This window comes from Penicillium soppii (genome assembly GCF_028829465.1).
Source record: "Penicillium soppii strain IBT 18220 chromosome Unknown utg000002l, whole genome shotgun sequence".
NCBI lineage: Eukaryota > Fungi > Ascomycota > Eurotiomycetes > Eurotiales > Aspergillaceae > Penicillium > Penicillium soppii.
In genome coordinates, this window is record NW_026643232.1 from 73,512 (window position 1) to 86,786 (window position 13,275).

The following is a 13,275-nucleotide window of genomic DNA, read 5'->3' on the forward strand; positions in this document are numbered from 1 at the left end:
TCCCTGCATTTTCACTTTAACGCTGGCTTAATGCCTAAGAAGCCGGTACGGCTTTCATCTGAGGAGAATGTGAGGGCAAGAGATGTGAGTGACTAGATGCGAGGATTTGTGACTGCACGGCCATATTGTGCGCAAAGTTACGGAAGACAGTAGCCAAGCTGATTGGATCTATTTGAATCATAAATAGCCCAAACAATAAAACAAACTATAAAGCTAACAGTAACCGAGGGTTCGACTGCACTTGCTGTGCTCTAAGATATCAGTAAACAAGGCGTGCGAACAAGTTACAGTGGGTCATGGTAAGAAGAGAGCCAAAGAACCGAACAGCGGCAAGCACGCTAATACCTACAACCTGTCAAAGAAACAAGACCCCAGAGAAGATAAAGAACAAGATGTTGTATATAATATTAAACGTGCATCGAAAGCAGTAGCGGTATGGTAGAATTATACAAACCTGACCAATGAAAAGGTGGAAGGGAAGTGCGTAGCAAAAACATGTAGGGCAGCAATGAAAAACGAAAATGACAGCGCCGACGGCACTGCTGGCATAGGAAGCGAAAAGAGGAAGGAGACTGAGTCAATTGATCTATCTAGAGCAAGCTGACGAAGACAGTCTAGGAGAAGAAGAAGTCGAAGCAAGAATAAACAGAAGAAGGCCTATATAGACCTAAGCACAAAGGAACGAAACAGGCCTGAACCTAGGAAATCACCCGCAAGCATCATGCAGGGCCAAAGAGGACGATAAACCCTGCAAACCTATCGAGGTCAAAGGGATCGAGTCATCAGAACAAAAGAAATGGAGGAAACGAAAATAGGCAGGAAGGGTAGTGCTATTCTACAAAAGCAGGCCGACTGTTATAACAGCCAAGCTCAAGAAGGAAATGTTCCAAATAGTAATCATAGGGGCGAGTGGACAGCGTGGAGGAAAGGCTTGTTGGTGAGGATGTTGCGTAGTGTACGCTCAAAGAAAAGAAAAGAATGAAGTTTCCTTTGGCGGTCTTGTAGAGTCTCAATATGCTTGTCTGGCATACCAAGAGCCTTTGCACAGATCAAACAGAAACTTGTCCCTGACTCACTCTAGGTTGACGGACCTAGAGTTCCCAAGTCCCTCACGCTCACTTTTACCAAACAGACATGTGAGCGTGTCCACTGCTCGAGAAGCCCTCAGTGGAAAGAATCTGGTAGTCATGAGCGCCTAGATTCATTCCATGTGAAGCCCAAGCATTGAAGTGGTTGGCAGTGGTAATAGTTCCATCCGAGCGTTTATTGCGGCGGATAGACCAGTATTGCACAAAGGTTTTCTTTGGGCCATCAATAGAGGGCTGGTCGACCTGCAAGTGGGTGTAGATATCATAGAATGATCCATCGCTAGCGAAAGATCCCTTGTAGGTCAAGCTAGGGCCGGGGTTGTAGGTTCCGTAGTTCTCTAAGATGTAGTATTCGACAAGAGGGCCCCTAGTCCAGCCATACACGGCAAGATAGGCATTTCCGGAGGGTTTGAAATCTCCAGCATAGTGGATGTTGCTATTTGAATGTCAACGATTCGTCAGCAGAGTGCTAGGTGAATAGATCTTACCGGGCACTACCAATGCTCCAGCCCTTACCAGAGGTGAAATCGCCACAGTTCTCCCAAGACACGCTATATTCACCGTTCTTTTCATTGTTGTACTCGACCTTACCACCACCGTCGGTCCAGAAAGAGTAATGGTAGCCATTGCATTCTCCAGTCTGGCTTGTATAGAGAGCTCGCTTCGCCACATTGATTTCAGTGGGAGCTGCAAAGGCACTTGCGAAGGCACAAGCAGCCAAGAAGAGCCCCGAGAAGGTAACCATATTAGATAAATGACCGAGCAACTTGAGAAATGAATGACTGTACTTGAAAAAGAGTCTTTCCATGGGAAAAGTGAGCTTTTAATGGTATTGGTGGATGTAAGGTGCCTGTTCTTACAGTATCACAGATCCTAGATGTCTTGCTTTAATTTTAAGCAGTATTATAATAACCCGCACTTCCCTGGACCCTTATCCACTCTTCTAACTATAACAAGAATCTCCCGCTACCATACTGGGTAATAGCGTTTATTGAGCCGAGTAAATGGAGATCACTTCCACACCGGGGCATTTGATGAGCGTGGACTGGAAATTAGAAAAAAATTCGTTGCCTGGTGCTGTAGAACCCGGGCAGTTTGAGATAAATTAAATCAACGGGGGAACATTGAGTGAAGGGCATCAATAGAGGAAGTTCCAACTAAGTAGACCCACAAGGGTGAAATTGCACCCAGGCTTACTCGAGTTGACTGTGACTGACGTCCGGATCATGACCTCCCTCAGGACGCCGAGAAAGCGACATTTATAATTCTGCCTCCCGAGCGAAACCACTCTACGCGCCGGCGATCATCTCAATGTTCTCCCAAGAAACTACCAGCTCGTTAAGTCGGTCTTTACCTAATCGCTCCGACAAGGAGTGGATACGACTCTCGGAAGAAAAAGCCTTGGGTAGAACTTTTGACTGAAAAGTAACAAACTGGCAGAGGACGGGTTGTGCAATAGGACATCGCGTATACTCATTTGGTCAGGTATCTAGGACGTTGATTGATCAGGGACGCGTAAATATGTGACTGACCCTTAGCAATACAAAGCTATCTTGAAGAATCCCACTAGTGCCGTCGTATTCCAGTTAATAAATCGCCTTGCTTGTTTGTTCTAAGAGCGGTATGTGGTTATGACTAGATGTCGCATCTACAAAGCAGGTTTGGTATTTCCACCGTTAGTCGCGACGAGCTGTCCTAGGTGCGAGTACACACATGTGCGTTAAATACCGGTTTCTTTTGTCTTGCGTCTCGTCTGAGGGATACGCTTGGTCTGGGTGAAATAGCAGGCTTCCCTCGTTCAGCTTCTTGAAAGTTGTGTCATAGAGGGTTACGTTAGAAATCGGCGGCCAATACAAGATGTTTGAGTAGTAATTATCTTACAATGTAGGGGGTAGAGCCGTTGTCCAGGCACTATACGTGCACAACCATTACCTTCGGGATCGTACACCTGACACCGACTAGGTGGACAATGTACTAATATAGCGGACTTTCCGACTTCTGCATTAGTCGCAGGATTTGCAGGTCTTCGCCTCGGGGACACGGTTCTCATTCTGCTTCATATGAGTACAGTATGGATGGATAGATGATTTCATTTACGCTGACCCCCTGCGAACGATATGCAGCATACAACAGCTACTTATCACCGTAAGTACATGTGTCTTACATCACTTCTTAAACGATCTTAGAGCCTCGTTGGGGCCTGCCATGGCCCCGTAGCCGTTATCTTAGATTCCTCCCCTCATGGCGCGCGGCTTTGGAACCGTTATAATGCTTCTGTGAAGTCCAAGATAGCTTCCACTGTCTTGGCTCGCGAAGCAGTATCGCCTCCTCTAGGTCCTCCTACTCACACCAGGGTTGATGTGTTGTTGAGTGCGTGAAAAGTGCGCAATTTGGAGTGAATTAACTTCGACGATCCCGAGACTCTGGGTCCTTACTTGTTAAGTCTTGCCACGGGTGTGCGATATGAAATGTGCAAACACCTATGCCATTAGCATTAATTTGCTGTATTAGCGGATAGAAGTATTTGGAGGGGCGAAATAATGTAGATATAAAAGATCCATCACAACAGAGAGGGCAAAATACGTGCAAAGCTAGGCGAAAGGGTAATTCAGCATATGATATTGGTGCTGGCAAACTGACAGCTGTTTCCTGCGTCGCACTATCGGTCTTGGCGTATATAGGAGTATTGGATGTGACGGTTAGTTGCAGGCCATTTCCGGCTCCTTTTCCGGAGTGGTTGCCTTGGAGCCTTCTGGGGCATGCCCAAGTCCTGGGTGTCAGGATTCGGATCCACTTTCGCAAGGACATTGCCTAATATCGCCTAGCGCGAAACATAGAAAGTGAAATATCGTTTTTGTAAAACTAGTCCTCGTTCGGGGCTGTAAAGGCCCCGAGATCTGCTCACGAACCTGAGCAATATGCGCTATTTGGGCCTCAATTGGCTCCGATCGTAGATCACTAACCTCTTGGACCGAGATTTCACCTTTGTGAGGTATCTGCCTATTAGATCGAATGCGCTTTTACTTCTTTTTCTCGTTTTCCGCCCGTAATTCCTTATTCTCTCAAGCTAACGAAAGGGGGCCTTGTATTGAGAGTTGAAAGCCCTTTATTAGCTGGTCTAATGCCGGGCTAGGGCTTTGAGATCTCGTACGAATCAAAGCTTTAATAGACGAAGCTTGCCGACGTAGTTGTTTCTCGGTAAAGGGAATTTTTGGCGTAAAATTCCGGCTTGATTTACTACCCCGGCTCGGAGGGGGTGTTAGGGTTCGAAGACAAATATTAAGCTTTGAAATCATTAATCGGGTGAAAAAGGTACTAAACCGGCTGCTCCGAAGTTATTTTTATATACTATTAGATTTAAATGCCTCTATTCGAGCGTGCGGGTATACCTCAAGGAAATTAAGTTTATCGATATAGGTAGTCCCGAGGCGTATCTTTATTTCGATAAGCCGACCGTACGAGCGTTTTGATACCGTAAAATAACCGATATCGAGTGGCTATAGAAGGTGCTACGAGTATGCGGGTATATAGATTAGTATAATATTATTTTTTTCGTAAATTTCGTCGAACTTCGGTGTAAAGTATAGGGGGGTTCTAGTGTTTACAGGATAGTGTTACGAGCCAAGTCTTGATGAAAAAGAGTGCATTCAACTAGAATACTAAACATGGGGAAAGAAAAAAAGAAGAAGAAAGAAAGAACAACACGCTGAAACAATTAAGGTAGTGATGCCTGAGGCCTCTAATAAAACAATGTAAAACACGAACTACGAAAGGCGGTGGAATACGGCAGAATCGGTTCAGGATCATTGATCCTGAATTCTTCGTGACAAATAGGGCCTGTCAACTAGGTAAGACGAAGATGGCTCCGGAACAGATGTTTTATGTGAATAGTACAGAGAATCATTCTTGGGGAACTTCCAGGTTCCCAAGAATGGACTATTTATCATTGATAGGAGCGGGGTAGAGTGGCGGTCAGAGTACGCTCTGTGATCGACAGTGACACGCTGGCGATAACCCGTCTCTATGACAGGACTTCTGAAGATTCAGGATCCATGTAACGGCGTGGCTGATCCACGGGTTCATTGTGCGTACTGAGTAGTATATGTATCGGTCCCAGGCATGTCAGCCGACGGCTGATATAGTGGTCTTTTTGGCCTAGTTGGTAGACGTGTGTTGCCTGGGCGCATGCCTTCACAGGTATATTAAAACGACGCGCTATTTCGCGGATTGAAGAGATTTTTTTATTCTTAAAAGCCTATATTGCTAATAAGATCCTACCCTCCTACTACGCTGAATTTCTCGAGGTTTGGGAGCGACTTGGTGGCATAGTAGGTGGTTGAATTAATTAGGTTCTAATTCATAGACAAGTTTGGGGTAGGTGGGCGACTGGCTTACATGGGCGGCTCGCTTACCGATTACGTTATTTGTTTAACTGATGCCTCAGGAATCACTACTTTAATTGTTCCAGCGCGTTGTTTCTTTCTTCTTCTTCTTCTTTCTTTCTCCATGTTTAGTATTCTAGTTGAATGCACTATTTTTCATCAAGACTTGGCTCGTAACACAATGTGTCTTGTATAAGCGATGCTCGGTCCAAGCCAAGCAACGATATCCATACCAGATGAGGATCAGATCATACAACCTTGATCTGAGACTTTCCCGTCAAAGGCACATCAACATAAAGCACCAGCTTCTTATTCTCAGCATCGTACTCGGCATCACGGAGTCCCCTAGGTTTGCGCTCCACACCAAGAACAGTGATGGCCTCAATAGTGACGCCAGGCCGGTACTCAAATGAGCCAGTCATGCTGAGCTTGCCGTGCGCGTATTTGAAGTCGATCTCCGACACGGTGTCCTGCACAACTGACTCGCCATCGTCGAGATACAGCGACCCCTCAGCGCGGCCGTCAAGGCCAGGCGCAACCACAATGTTAAATCCCTTCTTGCGCAGCGCGGTCGTAGTATTGGCGCTTTCGATACGCTGCGGGTAGACAATTCCGCCCTTGTAGTGAACAGTGATGTCTGTGTAGTCGACCTCGGCGGAGACGTACTCGCCGTGGCCACGGACAGGCTTGCCTGTGCCCCACTCGTAGAAGATGTCGTCGGGGAGATAGTAGTTGAGGCTTGTGCTGTTTTCCTCTGTCACGGGGCTGACAAGGATTCCATCCCCATAGAAGAATTGCAGGTCGATAGGATAGGTGTTGGCGTCGTTCGGGTAGTTGAAGAACAGAGGGTTGAGCGCCGGGGTGCCAGTCTGGTTCTGTTTGTAGATGGCGGTGTAAATGTAGTCGACTGAATCATTGTCAGTTCTCCCTTCTCGGAGGGAGGCTATGCATATCACTTACGGAGCTGGTATCTAATGGAAATTCCATTGCGCGCCGCCTCAGCGACTGTCGGCCAGCGGTAGAACTCCTGGGGATTCGCGAAGATTTCGGCGTGATTGCGGAAGAATGTGTAGAAGGAGCCAAGAGCTGCCCATCTGTTTGATCTGTATTAGTATAGCCGCCCACATAAAGAGATAATCATTACTTACCTGGCACAGAGCGTCTCTGTTACATTACCGCCGAAGCCGCAGACATCGGGGCCCACAACGGGGATTTGGTATAGCGATGCGAACTGCAGGATCTGACTGATGGAAAGGCGGTACCAGAGCCATCCGGAAACATTATCTGCAGAATCTTTAGCATGAGATCGCTGTTGATATCGAATGAGCAGACGCCGGAAGTATTCTTACCCCCAAGCCAGTGGGAGACGTCCTTGCCGGAGCCAGCAAATGTGCTTCTCGTAATTACCAAGGCGCGGTCATCTGGGCGCCTGGCACGCATGGCATTATGAGAATGCGATGACATCATAGCGCCGTAAAGATTGTGGGTATCATATTGAACATATCCACCACTCTGCACCAGATCGGTGTCAGCAGTGCTGTCAGCAAGCGTGGGTCCTGCGCCATTTTGAATCATATACGGTGGCCTGATAAAGTCGCGATTATGGAGACCCTTGCACTCGTCAGGTCCACAGCCAGAGCCAGTCTTTTTGCCGTGCTGCCAGCTGGAATTTGAAGAAGCCCAGTGGGGCTTAGCAGAGCGCCAATGACCAGCACCCAGGTTGCGGCGGAAACGAGACCGAGCTTGACGTTGGACAACAGAAGTTGCACGCTTCTCATTTGAGTTACTGGAAGCAAAGTTGGGCTGAAGACTGTCGGGGAACCCGGGGATAGGAGCATCTGGGCCATTTCGGACTGGTGGCGGCTTTGGTGGGTCACCATCCACCTCCGCGAACTTCTCCGGAGTGGTGTTGTTACCTGGGTAGGGGCGGTTGAAGAAGTTTGCGGGCTCGTTCATGTCGATCCATAATGCGTCAATATCCGGACCGTTCTCTCCGTCGAAGAACTCTAGGAATTGCTCATTCCAGTACTGCTGCGATGCGGGATGAAACCAGTCAGGGAAGTAGCTTGGACCAGCCCAAACAACTCCCTGGTATTCGGAGCCATTCTTTTCCTTCATGAAAGTATCATATTCGAGACCTGCATCGAGCGCCGGGTTGGACTCTTTGTAGTATACGGCGGGATCGACCATGACGATGTAATGTTGGTCTCTCGCATGGATTGTATCCACCAGGTCCTTGTACAAATTTGCCGGGAACCTGTCTGGATCAATGGTGAAAATCCGCCGACGATCCATGTAATCGATATCCGTCCAGATGGTTTCCAGAGGAATGTTATGGGAGGAGTAGTTGGCGGTGACAGCGGCAACCTCGTAGACGTCTTGGTAGCCGTATTTGCATTGGTGGTAACCAAGTCCCCAATAAGGCGTCATCAACGGGAGCTGAGTGATTTCCGCGTACTGAATAGCCACATCGCGCGGAGAGGGACCAGAAAGGAAGTAGAAATCTAGAACACCGCCGATGATGTTGTACTCAAGGTACTGACCACCCTTGTTGTCGATGAAAATATCCATGGCATTGGAGTTAAGCAGGAAGACTCCGTGAGTGCCTTCCTTCCTGTGGTCGAAGTAGATCGGGTGAGCGCCGTACAGGTTCTCGCCCTGAGGCGTCCCGTAGGCATCGCGGGTGTAGATGGTCCGAGTGTAGTTAGTCGTGTTTAGCATGAACGCGTCGCTGTGCTCTCCCAGTCCATAAAGATGCGGGTTCTGCGGCAGGTGTGTCTTAAGATAGACATATTGACTCTCGAAGACCAGCTTGTTACCCGTGGTATCGAAAAGCGCCTCTCCAGTATCAGTCCGAGATACAGTGAACGAGAAGGGGTCAGCATTGAAGTCGAACTTGAGCTTGCTATCCTTGGGGGAGCACCATTGACCGAAGCCGGGGCGTGGGAAGACACTGTCTGGAACCTGATAGACCGTGTTGTTGATGTCCAAGATCTTGACGTGGAGTCGATCGTTGGTCTGATACTCCACTTCGAGTTTCAAGTCTGGGAGGTCAGTCCCGAAAACATTGCATGCCGGCCCTGCGAGAGAAAGTTCCGCGTAAAAGCCAGACCGAGTCTCCCACTGCTTTGTCGCCTTATATCCTGGGCATTTGGACAGGTCCTTTTCGTAAAGGTCATTGCCGGGGTCATCGAGATCCTCGATGCCAGCTTGGCTCTGAGCCCAGACAGAGCCACTCAGGGCTACGGCCGAAGTGAGCAGCTTCTTGAAGTACATTCTGAGGCCCTGAATAAGAAACGAGGTCACGTACACGGGCTCCCCTTATATACGTCTTTCGGTCTTTCTCGTTTACTGTTGCCAAGATGGAGTGTGAAGTCAGTGCGGAGACTACAAGAATCCCCAAGCCTGCGATATCCACCCGTAATATATGGTTTTTCAACCAAGTCTCGTGAGGGAGACCGTCATTCTTTCTCTCCTTCTCCAGGCCACGACTCCATCAACGTCATCGGACTCCTGGGACATCTTAGTCTGGCGTTCTTGGTATATACAATTCATCTGGAGACAAAAGCAATAACAATGACATCAACCCCGCGCAAGATGTCAACAGGGCTAGCGATGATCCCTCTTGGCATTTGCCAAGTCCTCCGATAAAAACCCGAAGTGTAACTCAACTCCACCTCCAAAGCCGAAGACTGGGACCCTGTTGACATCCACCGGCTTCTAATCTCCCGACAAAAGCCCGTTGCGGGGCTCCATGGGGCTCCAAATTCTCACGGTCCCCCACGCTTTAGCTGAATGCCTTGTATAAGTTCATGATCCCGGGGAAGCCGAGTGATTCATAGCGGTAGAGGGGCGGCATAATCGTTGAACAAATCGGCTAATCAAGTAGTGCAGTAAACCCGTTTGTCTAGCGTCGGAGACCACAATTTCAGAGAGTGCGGGCTCAAATCTCCGCTGAAAGGCTTTATCAATGATTGTGCTTATTGGTGTTACGGACATGCTGAACCAATTCTGCCGTGTTCCACCGCCTTTCGTAGTTCGTGTTTTACATTGTTTGATTGGATGCCTCAGGCATCACTAACTTGTCGGAAGCCTGAGAAAGCAGGCCCACTTGTTTGTCGTGTTTGTTCATTATTCAGCAAGTAAATTACACCTATATATAAATTGCCAGAATTAGGGGTAATGAAAACCAGAGTTATTGACATCACCTGATTGGCCAGCACCAAGTTGTATTTCATAGTTATGAGCCCGAATAGCCATTTCTAAACTAGAAAAACACATCGATTACAGCAATCAGATCATCTGATAACCATAAATCGACCACTTGCTGGTTCAGAACCCCTTTTGAACCACCGATTGTGCATCTTCTGCAACGCCAACACACCTATACCCCATCCTCGCTAGCAAGCGATACAGCAAGTGATCACTACACTTCAGCAAGCATGGATGCGTCAACACTCTCCGCTATAAAGGGCGATAAACTTCGTGAACCAGCTTAATAGAGCACTTAGTACGCAAAAACCAGGCGCTTCGCCTAACTGCGCGCGGTTTGGGAGCTATATAATCCAGAAGTTAATGAGGATGCACTCCCTAAGCGTAGTACGGAGCCGGTAGAACCAGAATACCTAGAAGACGGAGATGATAAGGAGACCCGCAAGTGGCGAGACTGCTTCGATGTCTATAAGCTTGCTCTCTCGAAGTATGAGAAGCAGACTAAGGGATTGAATAATATATACGAATATATCTTTGCCACCCTTAACAGCAAGTATCATCGCTCCGTCATCACTAAAGAAACCCCGTATAATGTGCTTATAGCGCTGAAAACACGGTTCGTAAGAAGCAACTCTTATAAGGAAGAGCTGCGCGACAAGTGGGAGCAACTTGTATCGCAGAAACCCGGGAAGGATGTCGACCAATGGATCGATAAGTGGGACACACTACGGTAAGAAGTCATTAGCGTCGGCATCAGGGTTGATAATAAAGATACAGTACGTTACTTTATCAAGGCTGTGAAGGAAGTCCTGCCAATGTGGTAGCAAGCGGAATACACTGCTGTCATCCTTAATGAAGAGAAGCGTGATATCAATCAGCTTATCGAGTCCTTTCGCAGTATCTACCGCGAAACAGGTGCTAAACTATCACTGTCAGCACCAAAGGCCTCCTTCTTAACCTAGTAAGGGCATAAGGAAGCTTCACAGCAAGTGGCAACAATCTCTGCTGTAAAGTCTAAGAAGCTAAAGCAGACTGCAGAGACCCCGTTTCACGAACGGTCCTGCCTATATAGAAACACACACCCACGTTATAGAGTAGCAACTTGCTACTACATACGCCCTAATCTGATACCTTCGGACTTCACTATCAGGGAAGCCACGAAGAAAAGAATTAAGAAACTTCTTACCGCAGAGCCAGAATGGCGCAAGTGGATTAACGAGGAAGTAAGGAAGGACAAAGAACGTTCAACGCCTAAGGAAACGGCGGATTTCACAACGGTACAGCCTAACGTTAGCGCTCATCCACCAATAGTAACACTTACAACCATACAAGTGCCCTCAGTAGAGAGCAACCGGGTGCAGTAAGTCTATACTAGCAAACTAGCAGAAAGAACTCCCATCTACCATGTTAAGCCAGTCGATAAGAGAATTAAGCAAATGCCTGATCTCAAAAACCGATAGATCCTTAACTATAGATCAAGTGTGCATATATGCAACAACAAGGGCTGGTTCGAAACTATAACCCCATACTAAACAGAGTTAGTAACTAGCAACTCAATCACTAAGGGTGAGGGGATTAGAACAGCAAGACTTGCTATAAGAGATCTACAAACCGGCAAGCAACGAATCATACGTCTTACCAACGCCTTATATGTCCTAGGGTGCCATACCAACCTAGTTTCATATGCAAAAATAAGGCGACTTAGTATGAAATAGTGTCAAGATACAGATACCATCGTCGACCCAAACAACCTACAAATCGCGAAATTGCAGCTAGTGGACCTAGATCTATGGGTATTCGACTTGCCAAGCCACAACAGTGTCAATACAATAACCAGAAAGTCAGAGAGACCACAGAAAGCGAAAGGATCTATAGAACTATGGCATCGCCGTCTAGCGCACATCAACACAGATGCGATTAAGCAAGCTAAGCAAATAGTAGATGGCATCGAGATCATAGAGGATAACAAGGATAAAGAAGTCAACTCACCTTACCGAGTCTATAACCTAGTAAGAGCACCTCGACAAATCTCTCGCCGACCAATTAGACGCACGTTTAGAAGATTTGGAAGAATTCATTTCGACCTAATACAGATCCAGCCAGCAGAAAACAGACATAGATAGATATCACACTTCTATATCGAGGGAGTGCGATTTCACTAGATCATGACACATAAACTAAAGCCAGAGTGTCAGCTTGCTATCGACAAGTTTATAGCACTTGCTAAGAATTAGTAGAACTTACCAATTAAGGTGTTCATATATGACAACGAGACTTCGGTAGGAAGCACCGCCGAACGATCCATCTCCAAAGAGGGCATCATCATCCATCACTCTCCCCCGGGACATCCAGAGATGAATGGATACAGCGAGCGTGCAGGTGGAACAATCATCACACGTATGCGTATGCTCATCGTCGAGGGCCAGTTGCCCAAAGGTCTCTGGCCAGAGGCAGCAAGTGCTGCAGTATAGTTGCTAAACCGTATACCCACCTTCGTGAACGATAAGAAACGCTAGATTGTGCCGTGGGAAGAGGTTCGACGCGAATTCGCGGGCAACGAGATACCGAGAATCAACCTAGCAAACGTTAAATTGTATGGCAGTTTGACTTACTGTCGGATACAGAAGCAAGTGCAATCTGATAAGATAGCACCGAGAGCCGAGATTGGCTTTCTAGTAGGCTTCGTGGCATCAAATATCTAGAAAATCTGGTTCCTATATACTAGAAGAGTGTAGGTTGTTAGAGATACGGTGTTTAACGAGAGCCGCAAGTACACACCTAGGTTCGAGCGATATCAACAATTGCCAATGCCAATTATCCAGGAACCATATGTGCTTGATACAGATGAAACCCTCAAGCTTTACCAGCGGATATCGATAGTAAGAAGTCAGGAGGAGCATCAGGAGCTAGAGGAAACGTATCGGGAGCAGCATACAATAACTAAAAACCATCAGCAAGCTGCTTAAACCGCAGATTCTCACCAAGACCAACACCAGCAAGTCGAGCTACCACGTAGCAAACCGTAGGAGGATGAAACCAATACTCCTCAGCAGGTAGAAACCCCACCACAACAAATGGAACGCCATAAAGATATGGCAAGAACCCTATCGCCGACGCCAGAAAGGCGGATTACATTAGCAAGTCCCACAGAAATCCTAGGTGCTTTCCTAGAAGATGTGCCACTCCCACTAACACCACCAAACGAGGTTTTTGGGTTAGATCAGGGGGTGGAGACGTAGCAGGAAACGCAGCAAGTAGGGGATCAGAACCCTAAAACCGTGGAAACGTCGTAGGATGATAGAGCAAGTGACGATGAAGTCGTACAACAGCTGTAAAGCGAGCTACTATAGCCCACATAAGAGATCTTTAGTGACGTTAATACTACTAATATCATAAGCGGCAAAAGAACCAGGCGAGCAAGGCAAGACAATGACTATACTACTTACTCTACGATACAGCAAGAGCCACCAGCAATACTACATACCTTCGTAGTAGGGCTGTATGCCGAGAAGCCAGAACATCGACGACACCGCGATAACCTCCCTCCTATACTAAGAAACTATAAAGAGGCCATAAACCACCAGTTCTCCGAA

General features: G+C 47.3%; 2 protein-coding genes across 2 annotated transcripts; both read right to left on the reverse strand.

The window, feature by feature from the left end:
* Positions 1-1,121: 1,121 nt before the first annotated feature.
* Positions 1,122-1,833, reverse strand: N7529_001363 (glycoside hydrolase family 11 protein; the record flags this gene model as incomplete). The annotated part of the gene is made up of 2 exons (XM_057236894.1): positions 1,122-1,524; positions 1,577-1,833. 2 exons carry the CDS (start codon positions 1,831-1,833, stop codon positions 1,122-1,124), a joined length of 660 nt encoding a protein of 219 aa, XP_057101581.1.
* Positions 1,834-5,718: 3,885 nt separating this feature from the next.
* Positions 5,719-8,746, reverse strand: N7529_001364 (glycoside hydrolase family 31 protein; the record flags this gene model as incomplete). The annotated part of the gene is made up of 4 exons (XM_057236895.1): positions 5,719-6,377; positions 6,431-6,564; positions 6,619-6,754; positions 6,820-8,746. 4 exons carry the CDS (start codon positions 8,744-8,746, stop codon positions 5,719-5,721), a joined length of 2,856 nt encoding a protein of 951 aa, XP_057101582.1.
* Positions 8,747-13,275: the final 4,529 nt, after the last annotated feature.